The following is a 22,069-nucleotide window of genomic DNA, read 5'->3' as shown; positions in this document are numbered from 1 at the left end:
GGGTGATTAGATGATGTTACACAATTATAAACAGTTTTGTTTTGTTACATTTTCTTGATAAATTGAAAACGCCCGATTTTGTATAAAACTTTGATTGCGTCCAAAATATTATTTAACTCTCGAGTCATCTTGCGGCAATTTTTGTTCTTTCTACTTGTCTCAAAGTCCCCGCCTCATCTTGATATGGTTAAGTGCGTCTTTACTTGATTTGAATATTACTTTACCTTATCAGAATAATGATTTACAAATATTTAACTGTATATTTAAAACAATTTTCGACAATCTGTCGGCATCTATGTGCTTTAGCAATACTAGAGTTAGATATATCAAAAGTCCAACCCCCTCCCCCTATTCCCGTCATCATTATAAGAATACTAATAGTGCACATGAGCAATGAGAAATTAAAGAATGTCTGCTTCTATATCTTGATACATTATAGATTCCATCTCGAATGCATCGTCAGCAACTACGAGAAACATTCACTTCCCCTTGATGACCCCTCCTCGCGTTCATCCACCACCGCCACCATCACCATCATCGCCTTCATCCGGGCCTTCACCATCACCACACTTTTCCTTCGTCTCACCGAGGGACGTGTTCCTCGCCCCGCCCAGAACACATCGACGCCGACAACGGACAACGTTCAATGCGGAGATGCTCGACGTCCTCGAGACGGCCTTCGCTCGCACGCCCTACCCAGATATCTCTCTCAGAGAAGAACTAGCGAGGGTCGTGCAGCTCAACGAGTCAAGAATCCAGGTCAGTTGAGACAGATGTATATACTGAATTGAGATGGAATAGTTGTAATTTAAATCAGAATCCAGGTCAGTTGAGACAGTGTTATACTGCATTGAGATGGAATAGTTTTAATTCACATCAAAATCCAGGTCAGTTGAGACAGTGTATATACTGAATTGAGATGGAATAGTTTTAATTCACATGAAAATCCAGGTCAGTTGAGACAGTGTCATACTGCATTGAGATGGAATAGTTTTAATTCACATGAAAATGAGATCCGAAGATAATAATCCGAATTATGAGTCAACCCCCTCCCCCTCTCGAACCCCAGTCCCGGGAGATGATCCGGGGGGGGGGGGGGGACTCACATAATTAGGACATACGGGGGGAGGAGGTGCTGCTTCAATGGGTCCGGTTTTTTTTTTAATTTCCCCACCCCCAAAACACCCGACAGTTGTGAAAATGGCTCTTTCTTGGAGAAAAAAATGCCCCAAATTGCCCTCTAATAATGGGTAGGGGTTTCGAGGCGTGAGTGGCACACCTCCGTCCAAACCAAATCTGAGTATAGGAACCGGGGGAGATAATGGCCCGAATTCACAAAGGAGGTTTGTCGTCAAACCTTGGTTTTCGTACGTCATATGACGCGTTTTACGCGTTTTTTACAAACCTGGTTTGTAAAGAACAAAAGGAGGTTTGGCGAAACAAAAGGAGGTTTGAGCTCAAACCTTGGTCTGAGCTCAAACCTTGCTTTGTGAATTCGGGCCCACGTGTATAAGTTCTTTATACTGCCCATGATAACATGATACCACCATGAGTTCCTCAACTTGATACGTTACTCCTTTTTAAAGATTAAACCCAGCAAATAAAGACAATAACCATGCAAAAGCTTATAACGTATATGCTGAGATATCTTTTTCATGGTTATTGTCTTTATTTGCTGGGTTTAATCTTTAAAAAGGCGTAAGGTATCAAGTTTTCATTCATGGATAAATAATTAGGGGAGGGAGATTTCAGGGATTTGATGGAAAACTGGAAAGTTGGTGTCCATAGAGAAAAAATTTAGTACGTTTCTAACCCCGTTCAATGCAATGTTTTGTTTGTCCATATTTAAACGTCGACCCCCCCCCCCCCATACATACCGCCTCTTTGAATTCCTAGCAAGGGGGCACCGTCCTCCCTCTCCCGAATAAAGGAAACCTCAAACCAAAAAATAAGACAGTATATTATGCTGTAATACCGTATGAGATTCATTCCTTCCTATTATATTCCTTACGAAAATTTACAAGAGGTACACAAATAAAGATATTCTTGGTATGATTAAAGGCCTTTTAGCAAAAACAAACATAGGCGTAGCCATTTTCTTAATAATGTGAGTTAGTGTGCAGGCATTTGCGTACTGATGGGGGCGATTGCCCCGCCCCCATTAAAATTCAAACGTGATTTATTTCTAATTTGATACCAGTGATTTACAAATATTATGAGATACCCCCCCCCCCCCCCCCCCCCCCCCAGGCGCGGATCCACGAGCCCAATTCTTCCGGCCCGGCTATGGCAAGCCCATTGTGTAAAAACTAGATAAACTCAGTTTATCAGAAAAACTGTGTTTATCAATGATAAACTCAGTTTACCAACTGATAAACTGAGTTTTTCTGATAAACTGAGTTTATCAACTGATAAACTCTGTTTATCTGATAAACGCTGTTTATCTGATAAACTCTGTTTATCTGTTGATAAACTGAGTTTATCATTGATAAACTGAGTTTTTCTTGATAAACTGAGTTTATCAACTGATAAACTGAGTTTTTCTGATAAACTGTGTTTATCTGTTGATAAACTGAGTTTATCTGAGAAAAACAGAGTTTATCTAGTTTTTACACAAAGGGCTTGCCATAGCCGGGCCGAAAGAATTGGGCTCGTGGATCCGCGCCTGCCCCCCCCCCCCCCCCCCCCCACTCCAGGGACCGGATTCGATTTCCCCAAATCTACGGTAAAGGGGTACTTTTCACACAACAAAGTCCGGAAACTTGAGATAAGGGGTGCTTTCGATAATCCGGCCCGTATTGACTTTACATATCGGGGATAGGGGTGCTTTCAAAGGGAGGGAACATGCCTGCGCGTACCCTAAATAACACTGAGTGGGGGGGGGGGGGGGTGAAATGCCATGATATTCCGGGTTTTTCTTCTGCCCCAAAAAAGTTTTTGCCCATGACGCCACTACGTACAGGCGAACTGAACATGTATCATGTAACAAGCTCTAGCCTGTTTAGCCTTTTAATTTAATAGCAAAACCTTTATTTATGAATGAGGAAAACCATGGCTAAGAAGGAAACAAAAAACTATGAAATTTATATAACAGGGTATACAGTTATAACTCATGACAGTCGGTGGTCATATACGTCATCCGTCAATAAATAACTGTTTTCTCCGACTAGGATTACAACTCTTATTAATATTGACGTCTCAGTTGCTCTCCCCCCCCCCCCCCGGCCCCCTTCTCTCTCTTCTCTCTCTCTCTCTCTCTCTCTCTCTGTCGAGCCATTACGTCAGTCATTCATTAATGGCCTTCTCTTCCTTCAACAACAGGTTTGGTTTCAAAACCGGAGAGCCAAACAGCGCAAGTTATCTCGACAAGCTTTTCTTCACCACCATCACCAACATCACCAGGCCGCTCGGTCCACGTCATCTTCGCACAGGCGCTCTCCGCCCTCGACCACGCCCTCGGCGACTACGCCCATTGCTAACCTTACCTCCACCAATGGGACGATGACATTGGCTAATCGCAATGATTCAGATGATGATAAGGAGTGCGCCTATATTAACATTCATCAAAAATCGACTTCGCAGTCATATTCGTCATATTGATTAACAGACCTTAATACACAATACTTGCAGGGGACATCTTGAAAATGCTTTCTGCTAGAAAATAATTGTTTTCATAGCATCATTACAACGTTGTCTATATTTTTGTTTTTCATATTTTATTAAAAATGAGATCAATGCCACATGAATGTAAGTATGACCAGATATGGCTCTTAAGTTTCTGATTCACTTAATTGTTTCTAGTTTTAAAACTATTTTACAAAATAAATAATACAGACAAAATGATATTGTCAGAAGGTGAGTACCTCATATCAAGTTGTTTGCATGTACACATAATTAAAAAAGTTGTTGGCATGTAGTACTAATTGAATGAAAAGACTGAACTAAATGAAGAGTGTAATATGGAAAACTACGGTAACAGCAATATGGTGAAAGCTACGCTTGTAGGAACGAGCGATCCATGATTCACTAAATATTGAAATCACGGTATTAGAAAATTAATGTACGTCATGACAACAGTTACAATAACAACAACAAAAACTTCAGGAAAAAAGAATATGAATGAATGTATACCATTCTGTTCTTTTATTGTGTAATTAAACCTCATGATTATGTGCATGATGTGCAAACATCATGCAGCCTCTGCATTCTGTAAACGATAATTATGGTATTACAAAATATTTAAAACATTGCAATGTCGTAAAATAAAATGGAGACTAATCTAACAACGACCATCATTTTCGTTTACTTTTGCGGGATGAGATTTTGATGCTTTGCATCATCCATATAAAGCACTGATCATGATCTAGCCGTCTGCGCACGTAACTTTAATAATCCAGGAATACTATATGGCCTTATCATGCTAATAGTTTATGTCTCCAAAAAGAGAAAGACAAAAAGAGAGATTTAGAGAGATTTGGAAAGAGTGACGAGGATAGAAGAGAGAGAGAGAGAGAGAGAGAGAGGGGGGATGGGGAAAGAGGGATGGGAGCGAGAGGATGGTTTATAGAACACGAACAAAATCATTCCTTTTAGCCTGTAAACATATCTCATAGCAAAGCAAAACAAAACAAATCTCACTAATGCTGTGCAGTTCTACTTTGCATATACTTTGTATACTCCACCACTGAGAGTTGGTCAAAAGCTTTTTCTTATTTTGTCAGAAGCATTTTATTTAAATCCGTAATTTATTTTTTTATTTTACTTTACCAACAAATACTAGGCAATTATTATTTTTAAAAAATAGTAGGCAGTTGATATTTTGTATGGTGTCGCTTAAACGTGATTGACAATACCTATTCAGGAATAAATCAATTTATATCATCAAAGAAAATGAAATAAGAAGGGAGGATTAAGTCCTGGACCTTCGTTTTCCACGTATATGCGATGATATTGATGCATGCTTAATTTTACTTTTAAAAAAAGAAATGAAGACGGCCCCCTGGCAAAACAAAAAATTAAGAAATAGTGCTCACTACCCCCCCCCCCCCCCCCCCCCCCCCGCTTATTCGACCGGCGGTCGGTCGGCTGAGTCACCGCCAAATATTTTCTCAGGCAAAAAAGTAGTGCTCACATCCCCCCTAACAAAATTAGTGATCGGAAGGCCTACCCCCCCCCCCCCCCGGTATACGGCCAGCGGCCGGTCGGCTGTGTCGCCGCTAAATGTTTTCTCACGAATTGGGCCCCCCTTCCTCGCCGCCGGCTGGATCCGCCCCTGTGAATTGGTTTTATGTTTAACCACATAAATATTATTATGAAATGAATTACTCTTTTTATTCTAGTGCGATGAACCTTCATGATTGCAGCATTGATTGCATTTATTGAGGCGCAGAACTTTGTATTTTGCAGAGAAGATCACCTCCGGCGTGTTATTAATCATTTCTGCTCAGCTGGAGACGGCAGTTTGAAATACTTTTTTTTTCCTCGAACAACAAAAAAAAAAAATAATAATTAGGCACATTAAGGTTTAGCCAGCGCCAGTACTCACTCAAGCATATAGTCATGTTGCTTCTTCTGATTCAGATAATAGACTCTCACCGTCAACATGTCCATGCTCTCCGTATAATCAAAGGGAACTATTATGGTTGGTGAAGAAAAAAATGCAACCCTCTGGTTTTGTTGAAGATGGTAGGAAGTCCCCGCGAAAAACGTTGTACTAGTATACTAAAGTATTTACAATCGGGTAGAGCGGGTGTAAATTGGCTTGGGGGTCCTGAGGGGCGGACCCCCGGAAGTTTAGGGGTTTTAGGCATTTACTCCATTTACTACGGTCAGGTCAGCATATTTTGATACCTGATTTGTGACACTGACAGGTCACTACGTTTTTGTTTAATGACGCGAATCATGGTCTAAAACAATATTTTCAAACATTCAAAAAAATAAGACAGTTGCTAAAGATTAGAAAACATACGGTTGACCCATTATTAGGGTAAGTAAGTACATTTTATAGGTGAAAAATAAATTTATGTTTATAACCTAATGCAGACGAGTACCGTATTATCTCTTCCTCTCACATTAACAAAAACAAGATGGCAGAGTTTGTTTAACATATAGGCATGGGAGTCGATCCGGGGGGGGGGATGGGGATATATCCCCCAATATTTCAGGTGGGGGGTGGCCTGTACAATCAGCCCCCCCTCAATAATTCACCCTCAAAAAAATAAGAGAAAAAATTATGATGAGAGCCCGATAAGAGTAGTTAATGGTTATTACTCGCAAGATGACCGTCAATATACACATTTTGTTATCTCATTTTCATAATACAAACATTATATACGAGGTAAATGAGACAACCGTATATGACTGATATATTGAATTCTCGCTCATACGGCTTCATCAGGAATTGATGAATTTATTCAATTTGTTCAATCAACAGCATCATAGAAATGCAGTGCACCAAATGCAAAGACGCAGCGCTAAAAGCAACAAGCCAAATGTTAAGCGCGAAGTGTAAAAGTAGCAACTTTGCAACATCAGACAATCCTGGATAATGTAAACATAGCTGAACTCTGTGACAAATTCGTGATGAGATCGGAGACAAGGAGAAAGATTTTCCGACATCAGTATGACTTATAAGATAGTTCACTAGTTTTTATGTTGTTTCCGTTCACCCTTTTAAAAATTCACGTCATTGTATCTTTATTTTTATTTTTTATACTCATTTTATTTCCTGATATTTCCTAAACAAATTTCTTTTTTTGAGAACGAATATTATGTCACAACTTATTTTTGTTTAATTGAAAAGCTGATGTAGGCCTATGTAACTGACGTATTTCATACGAGACTATATTCGTGATATCACATGAATTTCAACAAAATTCGCGTTTCTCCATTTCTGTTGCAAACTGACACATTCCCAAATAGCCAGGAAGAGCATATATTTTGTATAGTCACTAATGGGCCTAATTAGTGGCCGTTAACACTTACAGTAGTATAAAACTACTTTCCAGAAGCTATTGCGACAAGCACTGCCGGGAAATAACATGCTACCCACCACTCGGGATGTGCATGCCAAGATTTGCAAACAAACGTTCCATACGTACATCATGTGGGGAAACTGAATTCAGACAAGAATTCAGGGGCCAGCCTTAGGGCACAAGGTGGGATCCAGGGGGCAGAGCCCCCGGAAGCTCAGGGGTATGAGCATTTAATTACGGTCACATGAGCATACTTTCTTTTCTATTTCTTTCTATTTAATTATCTTTAATATACTTTTTCAAAAGTGTGGGGGGGGGGCTTGAGCCCCCAAGCCCGCCGTTCCACAGGACCTGACAAGTATTGTTTCCCTGATCCGTATATAGGACAGCTAGCCATAATCCGATTTTGTGAGACAAAGTTACCCAATCCCTTTAAGTTTCAAAAAGTAGACTTCATTGACCTGTACAAAGGCTTAGGAACCGGGGGGGGGGGGCTTGGGGGGCTCAGATATCATTGCGGGGCTTATAGATATCGTTAAGCCCCCCCCCCCCCAATTTGTCGGTGGGGCCTAGATATCATTGAGTCCTTAGGGGCTAAGATACCATTGAGCCCTCAATATTTAAGTGGTGCTCAGATATCATTGAGCCGCCCCCGATACTCATTGCGGGGCTCGGATATCATTACCCCCCCCCCTCCTCCCCAATCATTATATTCTAGGCATGAAACTCATGTATACCTATAATCTACAGGCTTACCATTCAAATATAAACATTTTATAAATATTTATTTGGGGAGGAGGGGGGGGGGGTCAGACATCGGATCTCGCATATCATTGACCCCCAAAAATATATTTGGTGGATCTCAGATATCATTGAAACCCCCCAATATTTTGGCGGGACTCTGATATCATTGAGCGCCCCCCCCCCCCATATTTTGGTGGGGCTCAGATATCTTTGAGCCCACCCCCCCCCCCCCCCATATGTTGGTGGGGCTCAGATATCACCCAATTGTTTTTTGTGGGGCTCGGATAACATCACGGAGCCCCCCGATATTTGTGTGGGGCTCGGATAACATCACGGAGCCCCCCGATATTTTGGGAGAGGCTCGGATATCATTGAGCGCCCCCCCCCCCCAATATTTTGGCCGGGCTCGGTTATCATTATCATTATAGATTGGTGCACATCATTATGCTCGATCATCCTCACCTATCTGATTGTTTTCATTCCTCTTTTAGTCATCCTTTATTTGCTACCTATGATATTTGATAAATACCTATATATATATGCAAAATAAACCCTGGAGGTTTTAAGTTGTAAAGTCCAGGGCAGTTCAACACACGCAATCATGAAATAAGGATGTCTTCATCGAAGTGTCTCTGTAGGTTTAGAACCACGCCCTGTGCCTACCCGCTCAGGCCACTCTACATTCAGGGACGTCGCTAAAGGGAGGGGGGGGGGTGTGGGGTTGAAGTCGGTGGAATTTTTGTTATGTCGGTCGGCCAGCAATTTTTTCCCCTTTGAACTGTGACTTTTTATCGGACAAAGAAACATTTTAGAAAATTCAGACAATGATTTAGAGTCGGTACAATGAATCGTCTTCTTTTCATAATAATTTAATGAAACGTTGAAGCTCCCGCACTTCGCGCGAGATGGGGAGAAACTGAATTCAGACAATTAGGGTTAAGAGTAGAGAACGGTACACAACAAATCGTCTTCTTTCTATAATAGCTTAATGAAACGTCTAAGCTTCCGCGCTGCGCGTTGGATGGGGAAACTGAATTCAGACAAGGATTAAGAGTCGAGAACGGTACAACAAATCGTCTTCTTTTCATAATAATTTAATGAAACGTCTAAGTTATCGCGCTTCGCGCGGGAGGCCTTTCACCCATCCCCTCCACCACGCGCGCTCTTTAAGTGATTCGCTTGCTCAATACCACCCCTCCCTAAAATAAGATCCTAGCTACGCACCTGCGTTTAAATGATGCTAACTAAGTTGACGAAATAATTTGTATATTTATGTCGTCGACGAAAATGACCATTTGCGCATAACAATTTAGCCTTCGCATGATCATTTTTGCGCTTCTTGCTGCCAGCAAGATAGTTTCCTTCTGCATTTAATTTTCTTGCTGTTATGAGTTTATATTCATATTTTTGTTATCAAACAGGAATAAATAAATGAATATATAAATACATTTGTACAATGATGATAGAAGAACCAATGAAAATCGCAACTGATCTTCCCTAATTCTTTTCCCCCTTTTCTTTTCTTCCTCTTTGTTTTCTGTCCCTTTCTCTCCTCTTTCCCTTTCTCTCTCTCTCTCTCTCTCTCTCTCTCTCTCTCTCTCTCTCTCTTTGCTGAGGGGGGGGGGGGGGGGGGGGGGGGGAGGGGTACAAATCGGGAAAAATTGCAACTGATCTCCCCTACCTTTCTTCTTCCTCTTTTTCCCCCTTTCCCTTCCCTTACTCCTCTCTCTCTCTCATTTAAGTTTGGTGAGGGAGGCAGGTTTTTTTTGCCCCCTCCCCCGATCCACATGATGTTGGTGGGATTAATTGCAACTGATCTCTGCTTCTTTTTACCCTTTACAGCATGGGCGGCAAGGCCCTTTCGACCCCCCCCCCCCCCGATCTCCTTCTTTTCCCCTTTTTCCTTTCTTCTTCCTTTCCTCTTCTCTCTTCTTTCCCTTTCCCTTCTTTTCTCTCCTTCTCTCTCTCTTTCTCTCTCTTTTTGTTTGCTGAGGGGCCAGGGGAGGGTAGGCGAAGGCCTTTCGCCCCCGATCCACACCGCGTTGGTGGGAAAAAAAACACAATTGATCTCCCGTACCTTTCTTTTCTTTCCCTTTTCCTTCTATTCCTTTCTCTCTCTCTCTTAAGTTTGCTGTAGAAGGGGGAGGCAAGGGCCATTTGCCGCCCCCCCCCCCCGATCCCCAACTTGTTCGCGGGAAAACTGCAACTGATATCCCCCTTTTTTCTTTCCTTCCTTTTATCTCCTCTTTTCCCTTTTTTCTTTACCTTCTCTTCCTTCTCTCTTTCTTTTTGCTGGGGGGGGGGGGGGGGCAACAGCCTGGGAGGCAAAGGCCTTTCGCCCCCCGATCACCTTCTTTTCCCCTTTTATTTTCTTCTTCCTCTTCTTCCTTTCCCTTACTCTCCGCTTTACCTTCTCTCTCTCTCTCTCTCTCTCTCTCTCTCTCTCTTCATTTTTTGTTGGCGGTTGGGGGTCAAGGCTCGCTTCTATCTGGTTATCTTTAAAAATTAGAAATAAATTTCTCTGCGAATATCAAATCGACACTAAAGTTATGTTTGGTCGTTTTGGGGATGTGATATGATTCGAGTCTTCGAATGCGTATTGTTATTCAATTCAATTCAATTCAAATAATTTTATTTCATAACTCGATCAAAACATGTCGGCATAACAAGACCCCTGAACATCCGGTGGCTTTGCCCCCCCCCCCCCGACCCCATCTAGGGCCCTAAGGCGATCCACTGGATGCTAATCTGATGGAAATTTAATGCCCAAAACCCCTAAGCTTCTGGGGGCTCTTTCGTCCTCTTTGTGCATGGCTGATTGTCAACGAAACGTAGGTAAGTCTTTTGTCAAGTCTGCTCGTTGCTATGGCAGGCAACCAGTAAAAACCAAATCGTTTCATCAAATTATGGAAATGCTAGCATTAATTTAAACAAACAGAACTTTGTTATTCCTGATTGAGGTGTCGTATGAAAGGGCAGAAAATAAACTTTCTAGAAATGTGATTTTCTCTTTGAAATTCAGATAACGCCCGCCAAATGACTTTTTGGTACCCTCTCTTCAATTTGTTTTTAATCACTAGCGCGTGAAATATGCATCATATGAGTTACATCAAATGAAAGAGGAGGATCTATGCTTTACAAATATGTGTCATTTATTAATTATAATTGTGATTAATTCTCGGTTTCGTTTTTTCTGGGACGCACTGTATAGTAGGCCTACTTGCGATATAGGCACATGGTCATTTTCCTCGACAACATAAATATATTAAGATTTATTTCGATAACTTAGTCAACATCGTAGCTACACCCGTACAAATTAGTGCTCACCACTACCTCCCCCCCACCCCCCCCCCCCCCGCCTTTTCGCCGGCTAATTCGCGGATAAACATTTTCTCACGAAAAAAAAAAATGGGTGCTCATTACACCCCTCGCAATGACTCACTCTCACCTCTGGCTCAAAAGTGGCAACCCTATAACAACCCCTCCCCCCCCCCCCCCCCCCCCATCCTTAAAAGCTTGTACGGGCTTGAGCTATATATTTAACTGCAGGCACGTAGCTAGATTCTTATTTTGGGGGCGGTGGTGAGTAAGCGAAGCGTGCGAATCACTTCAAGATAAAGACCAGTTATGGTCATGCGATTGCATTATGAAAGAGGCGTGGTGGAATCGATCAGAAAAGGTTGATTATCAAGCATATAGGCTAAGTATTGGTGTGTCCTCCAAGGTTCAGGAATCATCAAATGATAAGAAATATTGGCCCAGTCTTGGTAATGTTATAAGCACTGTAGACAGAAAGATGTTAATGGGACTACGCACACGTGCGCGACACGTGTGTTATATCTATCAGGTCCAAATAGATAAAAATAATTTACCAAATATATCAATTAGTAGGCGGTTTCTTGGCAAAATTTGTATGACCATATTCTTTCACATGGTGGGGTAGCATGGTCACGATAACCAACTCGTGTACAAAATAGCGTACTGATTTCTTTTGCGGCAAAAGAATATTATTAGTCACACACTTGGATGTTGCCCACAAAATATTACAATAAGAAATATGTGGTAAGATTAGACTATTATATAGCATAACTAATATTCTATCAGAAACAAAACATTTTATTCTATACAGTATGCCAATATTTCTGGAGATTGATGTAACGGTGTGTTTTACATGGTCGCTCCAGTCTTTTCAATTGTTTATACACCAATGAAATTTGTACATGTCTTTCTCGCTGTAGAAAAAAAACATTTATTTTATTATTTAGAGCAAGCTTATCATTAGATTTTCTACCTCTATAATATATCAATAGAATCATATCTATCATTAATTCCATGATTTTTTTTCCCCCGGGCTCCCCCTGGATCCGCCACTGGTCAAGGGCAGATTCCCAGTAAGCTAAGGGGTTTCAGGCATTTAATTATCAATAATTCATTGCATTTTGCCCCGACCCCCAACATAAAAGAATCCTCTGAGTGGGCATTCCATGAACCATAATGCAGAGCCCTACAGAGGAATTTTTCTTGTTGGGGACCGGGGTGAAATGCAATGAATTATTGAAAAATTATTGCATTTTCTTTGTTTATAATTGTGATTAAGTTATGATAAAACATTGATAATTCTCAGTTTCGTTTTTTATGGGACGCACTGCATATACTCAGTCTTATCTCAATACTTACGATAAAATATTGCAGAAGACTTTGACATTATCGAACATTACTTCCTTACCTGGTATCAAAGGCAACTTGAAAGTAACACGTAAGTGTATGATACATAAATTAGTTTTGAAAACTAGCATTAATGGCAAACTAGCTAGGAAATGGAGTTAATATTTCTAAGGCTCAATGGAGGGGGTGCTAGGCTAGATGGAGAGGGTGCTAGGCTGGATGTAGTTAGTGCAAGTTTAAATGAAATCATGGTAGCTGGAGCTCTAAGGCTCAATTGAGGGGGTGCTAGGCAATTTTAAATGAAATCATGCTAGGAGATATTATGGAGTTAATAATTAATGAGCGAGAACACTAACTGAAGTTCTTCAAAATGAAACATATTAGGTATGGGGCTTGTGTGATCATCACACCATTGTTTAGAACAACATTGTTTGGAACCAGCAACTTTGATAACTTGGCCAGTATGACGTGACATTTCGGTACTTTATAATACATTATATCTGATATATTGGTAAAGAGTAAAGATTGTGAAAACTTTATGTAAAAATTAGTAACATTACAAAATATGCAAGTAGTCAGGAAATCCCTTACACGATCTAGGAATAAAGATTGTGATAATTCTCTCGCGCTCTAACTCGCCCCCTCCCCTCTCTCTCTCTCTCTCTCTCTCTCTCATTTAGTTTTTCAGGTCTAGTGACATTCAGCCTGGTATATAACGAAAACTTGATATTATAGAAGTAGGAGCAGATGTGCCAAAATAACCAAACATCATAATTCGACATGATCGGTATCAGAAGCTCCGAGAGAGATGAAATGAGACGGAGCCTAATTTGCGTCAACTACACTATATGAGATTGGAGGTGGCTTGTGTTCCAAGTATGATACGTTGCTATCTATGCGCATTACATTGATCTACAGAAACGTATACAATGCTCGAGGTGCATGCCGGGAAGGCGTATGAAAGATGACGTAATGGTATAAAAATATGAGAAAGGAAAACAACTTCAGTTCAAGACAGTTCAAAATAATGCTGGGAAATGGAAATTAAAATGATACCGTTTTAAAAACCAGTTAGATATGGTTTTTGGACAAGAAGCATGAGATAATTCAATGCTCGGCAATCTGGACCTTATTTGAAACAGAGCATCCAATATTCCTGATATTTAATAGTATACTGTCAATGAAAAAATATAACTAAAAAAAATAATAATAATGGACCTCTTTACCCAAGGCTGTGTGTCTTTGTCGAGCACAAAATGATTCTGCTCGGGTATGCAGGCCAGTTGTTAGCCCATATTGGGCTTGAATAGACTTGAATTGAAAGACCCTTTGTTTCACCTCGCGAAGTTTGGGCGCTTTCATATGAGGAGTAAAACCTTGCCCATCATTGAATTCATGTTGTAATGTTTGTTTACAGACTGGAAAAGGATAGCGTGGGAGTGTACAGATTGAATAAATGGATGTAAGTAGTACTGAAAATGTAAAAAACTTGTTTAACCTGGCAATAAGGGACTCTTCAATGTAGTTTAAAAATTGGACATGACTTTGGGGCTAACGCTACCGGCCACCGGCTACGCTGACGACCGCCAGCTAGCTGACGACCGCCAGCTAAAAAAAAGACCCCCCCCCCCCTCCAAAAAAAAAAAAAAAAAAAAGACCCCCCCCCCCCAAAAAAAAAGACCCCCCCCCCCCTCCAAAGGGGCTCCATTACAGTTTTTTTCTTCACTCAGCTGCTCCCCCTCACCATAGGCCCTTTTCAAGTTTTTTTGTGAGGAATCCATTGACATATTGTGATTTGGAACCCTTTCCCATACATCAACAACACCAACAATAATTATTTTATCACCCCAAACTTTGAGTGAGATGAAAATGGGTTCTAACATCAGTTTTTCTTTTTCAAAGATTTATAAAAAATAAAAAAAAGCACTAGCATGGAGTCGAACCCGATACCTTCCAGTTGCCAGGCGTTTGCCTATCCACTAGACTAATGTGTCACACTGGTAATCTCCTTGTATTTTTTCATATTGATACTTATTGTTGTAGATGTAGCAAAAGACGTATTCTAACTAATTCAGAGAGTCGCTTGTTAAAGAAAGAGTATCAAAAAGTTATTTTCTCCTTTGTTGAGGAGGTGGGGGGGGTGTCCCCTTTAAAAAAAAAAAGGAGATGGACACGTCAATATCATGGGGTAAAGAAAAAAAGAAGAAAAAAATAACATGACGTATAAAGAAGAAGCTGAGAGTCGAACCCGAGTACATATACAAATTGCGTTGTGAAGCGATCAGTCTTATCCACAAGACCACTTTGCCTCACTACTACTAATTGGTTCGCTTTTTGGTCTTATAGTACTTTCTGCAAGTTAACGACTTTAATATGTTGATTTACTGATTTAACGATTTCGGGATGCATAATTATTCATATTTTTGCAGTCCGATGTTGTCAAGATTGCCCGTAAATGTTTTCTTTCAGTTACTGATATTTCTGATATAATAGTGAGGTTTTATGTTATTTTAATTTATTTTGCAAACTGCTGACATAAACTTCAAGTTATATGACAATAGGCCACTGCCCTGACATAGCATAATGAACAGAACACGGATCTATTCAATTTAGCATTTTGTTTTGTTTCTTTTTTATATCTTCCATTTGGCAGAAGAATGGAGCAAGCTGTCCTCGCCACTCCAGGATCCATCATTACAAGCCTTGGCAGTCTATGATCTTCCTTCACTCCTGATGACTGCCAAGGCATCTTCAACCACCAAGCAATACCTTCATTCTTGGAAAAGATGGGAGGATTGGGCCACGTCTAAAAAAGGTGTGTCGGTTTTCCCGGTGCAATCCTTCCATTTATCTCTGTACATATCACATTCGGCTACAACCGGCATGAAGTCGCTTGCCGACTCTGCGACAGCAGCTATAAAGTGGGTCCACAACTTAGCAGGTCTGCATTCTCCTACCGATAACCCAATGGTCAAGCTCGCCCTGCAAGGTTTCAAACGCGCCACATCTTCACCGACACTAAGAAAGCATCCGATCACCCCGGATATTCTGATGAAGATCTACGAGAAATACGGGCATGACCATGCTTCTCTAGCAGATCTACGGGTTTTGTTTGCGTGCTTCATTTCTTATGCTGGTTTCTTGAGATTTGATGATCTGAAAAATATTTCCAATAACGACCTCACATTCACATCTGATCGTCTCGTCATTCATCTCGCGAGCTCGAAAACAGACCAATTTAGACAGGGGTCTGATGTCGTTATCGCTAGATCATTCAAGCAATCATGTCCAGTTCGTGTAGCTGAGAGATATCTTGCAGCCCTCCGAGATCCTCCGGGTTCGCTTCTACCTGTCCTTCGTAGACTATGCTCATCTACCAAAGGTTCAACTCCTACCGTTCACCCTCTCAGTTATACCCGTACCCGTGAAATAGTGCTAGACGCCATCAAGCCGTTTGTAGCTGACATCTCAGCTTACGGTCTCCACAGCATGAGGTCAGGAGGGGCAACTGCAGCCTTAAACGCCAATGTCTCACCTTTTCTGATTTCGAGGCACGGACGATGGAAGTCGACAAAGGCCAGGAACGCTTATTTACAACCCGACGCCAAGTCTGACCTCATACCTTCACAGAGCCTCGGAATTTGAATCACTATCGTTCGTATTTGACTGTCTAGCACGTATATTCGTAGTATACTGCCAACAATTTCGCTATTTTACACGTATGTTTACATGACACCTACAAAACTCTTATCCAAAATAATTGTAGGTGCACGGTTTTTTCATAAACAAGGAACAGGGAGTGCGCCCTCGTTCAGTTCCCTTGGTCGCAACCACGTTTCCTCCAAAAAATAACAAATACATTGGGGGTTGTTCGTGGCCTCCGTAAACTAGTGTCCAACACTAGCTAGGCACTGGACGCCTTGTTTTCCATTTTCGCTAGGTTTATCCTTAAAAACTAAATAAATAAATAAATAAATATAGATAAATCGCACGATTAGCTTCCACCTAACAAAATTGATGTATATATTTCGTGCGCATGTCATGCTTTCCGTAGGCGCCTAAATACAGCCTACCTGGTTCTACATATTTAAACGTGTCTCATGTTTACTGTCTATATTACACGTCGTGTTATTATCCATCAAATTGAAAGAAGAATTTGTAAAAAGAAGAAGTGTAAACAAAAATAAAGAAGAGTCAAGAGCCAGTACTGCTCCGTACCAAGATTCCTAAATTCTCATTTAGCATTCTCAGTTTTTTTCCTTCACTCAGCTGCTCCCCCTCACCATAGGCCCTTTTCAAGTTTTTTTGTGAGGAATCCATTGACATTGACATATTGTGATTTGGAACCCTTTCCCATACATCAACAACACCAACAATAATTATTTTATCACCCCAAACAAGGCTGTGTGTCTTTGTCGAGCACAAAATTCATATGAGGAGTAAAACCTTGCCCATCATTGAATTCATGTTGTAATGTTTGTTTACAGACTGGAAAGGGATAGCATGGGAGTGAACAGATTGAATAAATGGATGTAAGTGGTACTGAAAATGTAAAAAACTTGTTTAACCTGGCAATAAGGACTCTTGAATGAAGTTTAAAAATTGGACATGGCTTTGGGGCTAACGCTACCGGCCACCGCCAGCTAGCTGACGACCGCCAGCTAAAAAAAAAAAAAAAAAAGACCCCCCCCCAAAAAAAAAGAGACCTCCCCCCCTCCAAAGGGGCTCCATTACAGTTTTTTCCTACACTCAGCTGCTCCCCCTCACCATAGGCCCTTTTTCAAGTTTTTTGAGGAATCCATTGACCTATTGTGCATTGGAACCCTTTCCCATACACCAACAATCAACAACACCAACAATAATTATTTTATCACACAAAAATTGGAAAAATGATTACATTTTAATATCTGGCTTTTTGGCTTTAAAACAAATATACACCGGCCGCCGGCTACGCTGACGACCGCTAGCTAAAATAAGACCCCCCCCCCAAAAAAAAAAAAAGACCCCCCCCTTCCAAAAAAAAAGACCCCCCCCAAAAAAAAGACCCCCCCCCCCTCCAAAGGGGCTCCATTACAGTTTTTTCCTTCACTCAGCTGCTCCCCCTCACCATAGGCCCTTTTTCAAGTTTTTTGAAGAATCCGTTGACCTATTGTGCATTGGAACCCTTTCCCATACACCAACAATCAACAAAACCAACAATAATTATTTTATCACACCAAAATTGGAAAAATGATTACATTTTAATATTTGGCTTTTGGACTTTAAAACAAAATACACTAGCTGGGGATCGAACCCGATACCTTCCACTTACTAGGCGGTTGCTTATCCACGAGACCACTTTTGCCTCACTGCGATTACCTGGTTCACTTTTAGTTGTTAACACTGTGCTTTTAGTTGTTAACACTTTCTGATGCTGATTTAATGATTGTTATGTTTTGAAACAGGTGCATTCAAACTAACATGCCATTGAAAGTAACATTCCGTTGAAACTAACTTAGAAATGCAGTGCAGCTGTATTTAGGCGCTGCTCATTGTTATTCATATTAAAGATGCAGGCTATTCGATTCAGTTTTTTTAAAAAGCTCGCATCGGCTATATTTGAATATTTACGTAACAATTTACTCAGCTCTTTCTAACATGGCATCAATTAATGAATTGAAGAAAAGAACGGACACTCCCTTCATCGAGTGAATACTTTTGTCATTGCGAGGATTTCCAAAGAGGTAGGAAAAGCATTCCCGACATTGCAACAATGATCACATTATTTTGATGTATTGTCCCTAAAGGTACTTAAAATGGCCCTTTCTCCTTGCCTGGGAGGACAAGCTCTTTCAATACGCCTACGGGAACAGAATAGACTGGCTGTAGTGTCATTTCAAGAAAGGAAAACAACTTCAGTTCAAGACAGTTCAAAATAATGCTGGGAAATGGAAATTAAAATGATACCGTTTTAAAAACCAGTTAGATATGGTTTTTGGACAAGAAGCATGAGATAATTCAATGCTCGGCAATCTGGACCTTATTTGAAACAGAGCATCCAATATTCCTGATATTTAATAGTATACTGTCAATGAAAAAATATAACTAAAAAAAATAATAATAATGGACCTCTTTACCCAAGGCTGTGTGTCTTTGTCGAGCACAAAATGATTCTGCTCGGGTATGCAGGCCAGTTGTTAGCCCATATTGGGCTTGAATAGACTTGAATTGAAAGACCCTTTGTTTCACCTCGCGAAGTTTGGGCGCTTTCATATGAGGAGTAAAACCTTGCCCATCATTGAATTCATGTTGTAATGTTTGTTTACAGACTGGAAAAGGATAGCGTGGGAGTGTACAGATTGAATAAATGGATGTAAGTAGTACTGAAAATGTAAAAAACTTGTTTAACCTGGCAATAAGGGACTCTTCAATGTAGTTTAAAAATTGGACATGACTTTGGGGCTAACGCTACCGGCCACCGGCTACGCTGACGACCGCCAGCTAGCTGACGACCGCCAGCTAAAAAAAAGACCCCCCCCCCCCCCTCCAAAAAAAAAAAAAAAAAAGACCCCCCCCCCCAAAAAAAAGACCCCCCCCCCCCCTCCAAAGGGGCTCCATTACAGTTTTTTCCTTCACTCAGCTGCTCCCCCTCACCATAGGCCCTTTTCAAGTTTTTTTGTGAGGAATCCATTGACATATTGTGATTTGGAACCCTTTCCCATACATCAACAACACCAACAATAATTATTTTATCACCCCAAACTTTGAGTGAGATGAAAATGGGTTCTAACATCAGTTTTTCTTTTTCAAAGATTTATAAAAAATAAAAAAAAAGCACTAGCATGGAGTCGAACCCGATACCTTCCAGTTGCCAGGCGTTTGCCTATCCACTAGACTAATGTGTCACACTGGTAATCTCCTTGTATTTTTTCATATTGATACTTATTGTTGTAGATGTAGCAAAAGACGTATTCTAACTAATTCAGAGAGTCGCTTGTTAAAGAAAGAGTATCAAAAAGTTATTTTCTCCTTTGTTGAGGAGGTGGGGGGGGGGTGTCCCTTTAAAAAAAAAAGGAGGTGGACACGTCAATATCATGGGGTAAAGAAAAAAAGAAGAAAAAAATAACATGACGTATAAAGAAGAAGCTGAGAGTCGAACCCGAGTACATATACAAATTGCGTTGTGAAGCGATCAGTCTTATCCACAAGACCACTTTGCCTCACTACTACTAATTGGTTCGCTTTTTGGTCTTATAGTACTTTCTGCAAGTTAACGACTTTAATATGTTGATTTACTGATTTAACGATTTCGGGATGCATAATTATTCATATTTTTGCAGTCCGATGTTGTCAAGATTGCCCGTAAATGTTTTCTTTCAGTTACTGATATTTCTGATATAATAGTGAGGTTTTATGTTATTTTAATTTATTTTGCAAACTGCTGACATAAACTTCAAGTTATATGACAATAGGCCACTGCCCTGACATAGCATAATGAACAGAACACGGATCTATTCAATTTAGCATTTTGTTTTGTTTCTTTTTTATATCTTCCATTTGGCAGAAGAATGGAGCAAGCTGTCCTCGCCACTCCAGGATCCATCATTACAAGCCTTGGCAGTCTATGATCTTCCTTCACTCCTGATGACTGCCAAGGCATCTTCAACCACCAAGCAATACCTTCATTCTTGGAAAAGATGGGAGGATTGGGCCACGTCTAAAAAAGGTGTGTCGGTTTTCCCGGTGCAATCCTTCCATTTATCTCTGTACATATCACATTCGGCTACAACCGGCATGAAGTCGCTTGCCGACTCTGCGACAGCAGCTATAAAGTGGGTCCACAACTTAGCAGGTCTGCATTCTCCTACCGATAACCCAATGGTCAAGCTCGCCCTGCAAGGTTTCAAACGCGCCACATCTTCACCGACACTAAGAAAGCATCCGATCACCCCGGATATTCTGATGAAGATCTACGAGAAATACGGGCATGACCATGCTTCTCTAGCAGATCTACGGGTTTTGTTTGCGTGCTTCATTTCTTATGCTGGTTTCTTGAGATTTGATGATCTGAAAAATATTTCCAATAACGACCTCACATTCACATCTGATCGTCTCGTCATTCATCTCGCGAGCTCGAAAACAGACCAATTTAGACAGGGGTCTGATGTCGTTATCGCTAGATCATTCAAGCAATCATGTCCAGTTCGTGTAGCTGAGAGATATCTTGCAGCCCTCCGAGATCCTCCGGGTTCGCTTCTACCTGTCCTTCGTAGACTATGCTCATCTACCAAAGGTTTAACTCCTACCGTTCACCCTCTCAGTTATACCCGTACCCGTGAAATAGTGCTAGACGCCATCAAGCCGTTTGTAGCTGACATCTCAGCTTACGGTCTCCACAGCATGAGGTCAGGAGGGGCAACTGCAGCCTTAAACGCCAATGTCTCACCTTTTCTGATTTCGAGGCACGGACGATGGAAGTCGACAAAGGCCAGGAACGCTTATTTACAACCCGACGCCAAGTCTGACCTCATACCTTCACAGAGCCTCGGAATTTGAATCACTATCGTTCGTATTTGACTGTCTAGCACGTATATTCGTAGTATACTGCCAACAATTTCGCTATTTTACACGTATGTTTACATGACACCTACAAAACTCTTATCCAAAATAATTGTAGGTGCACGGTTTTTTCATAAACAAGGAACAGGGAGTGCGCCCTCGTTCAGTTCCCTTGGTCGCAACCACGTTTCCTCCAAAAAATAACAAATACATTGGGGGTTGTTCGTGGCCTCCGTAAACTAGTGTCCAACACTAGCTAGGCACTGGACGCCTTGTTTTCCATTTTCGCTAGGTTTATCCTTAAAAACTAAATAAATAAATAAATAAATATAGATAAATCGCACGATTAGCTTCCACCTAACAAAATTGATGTATATATTTCGTGCGCATGTCATGCTTTCCGTAGGCGCCTAAATACAGCCTACCTGGTTCTACATATTTAAACGTGTCTCATGTTTACTGTCTATATTACACGTCGTGTTATTATCCATCAAATTGAAAGAAGAATTTGTAAAAAGAAGAAGTGTAAACAAAAATAAAGAAGAGTCAAGAGCCAGTACTGCTCCGTACCAAGATTCCTAAATTCTCATTTAGCATTCTCAGTTTTTTTCCTTCACTCAGCTGCTCCCCCTCACCATAGGCCCTTTTCAAGTTTTTTTGTGAGGAATCCATTGACATTGACATATTGTGATTTGGAACCCTTTCCCATACATCAACAACACCAACAATAATTATTTTATCACCCCAAACAAGGCTGTGTGTCTTTGTCGAGCACAAAATTCATATGAGGAGTAAAACCTTGCCCATCATTGAATTCATGTTGTAATGTTTGTTTACAGACTGGAAAGGGATAGCATGGGAGTGAACAGATTGAATAAATGGATGTAAGTGGTACTGAAAATGTAAAAACTTGTTTAACCTGGCAATAAGGACTCTTGAATGAAGTTTAAAAATTGGACATGGCTTTGGGGCTAACGCTACCGGCCACCGCCAGCTAGCTGACGACCGCCAGCTAAAAAAAAAAAAAAAAAGACCCCCCCCCCCCAAAAAAAAAGAGACCTCCCCCCCTCCAAAGGGGCTCCATTACAGTTTTTTCCTACACTCAGCTGCTCCCCCTCACCATAGGCCCTTTTTCAAGTTTTTTGAGG

At 40.9% G+C, this 22,069-nt stretch overlaps 3 protein-coding genes across 3 annotated transcripts; all 3 read left to right on the top strand.

Annotated features, from left to right (window-relative positions):
• Nucleotides 1-241: 241 nt before the first annotated feature.
• Nucleotides 242-4,146, top strand: LOC105440739 (homeobox protein MIXL1-like). The gene is made up of 2 exons (XM_030991033.1): nt 242-759; nt 3,322-4,146. Exons 1-2 carry the CDS (start codon nt 493-495, stop codon nt 3,598-3,600), a joined length of 546 nt encoding a protein of 181 aa, XP_030846893.1. The 5' UTR covers nt 242-492; the 3' UTR covers nt 3,601-4,146.
• Nucleotides 4,147-15,266: 11,120 nt separating this feature from the next.
• LOC115926348 lies at nt 15,267-16,028 on the top strand. The gene has a single exon (XM_030990967.1). It carries the CDS (start codon nt 15,267-15,269, stop codon nt 16,026-16,028), a length of 762 nt encoding a protein of 253 aa, XP_030846827.1.
• Nucleotides 16,029-20,156: 4,128 nt separating this feature from the next.
• Nucleotides 20,157-20,918, top strand: LOC115926347. The gene has a single exon (XM_030990966.1). The coding sequence runs from the start codon at nt 20,157-20,159 to the stop codon at nt 20,916-20,918; it is 762 nt and encodes a 253-aa protein (XP_030846826.1).
• The last annotated feature ends 1,151 nt before the right edge of the window (nt 20,919-22,069 follow it).

This window comes from Strongylocentrotus purpuratus, unplaced genomic scaffold (genome assembly GCF_000002235.5).
Source record: "Strongylocentrotus purpuratus isolate Spur 01 unplaced genomic scaffold, Spur_5.0 spur5_scaffold_2, whole genome shotgun sequence".
Taxonomy (NCBI): domain Eukaryota; kingdom Metazoa; phylum Echinodermata; class Echinoidea; order Camarodonta; family Strongylocentrotidae; genus Strongylocentrotus; species Strongylocentrotus purpuratus.
This window is presented reverse-complemented; position numbering and strand designations above follow the sequence as displayed.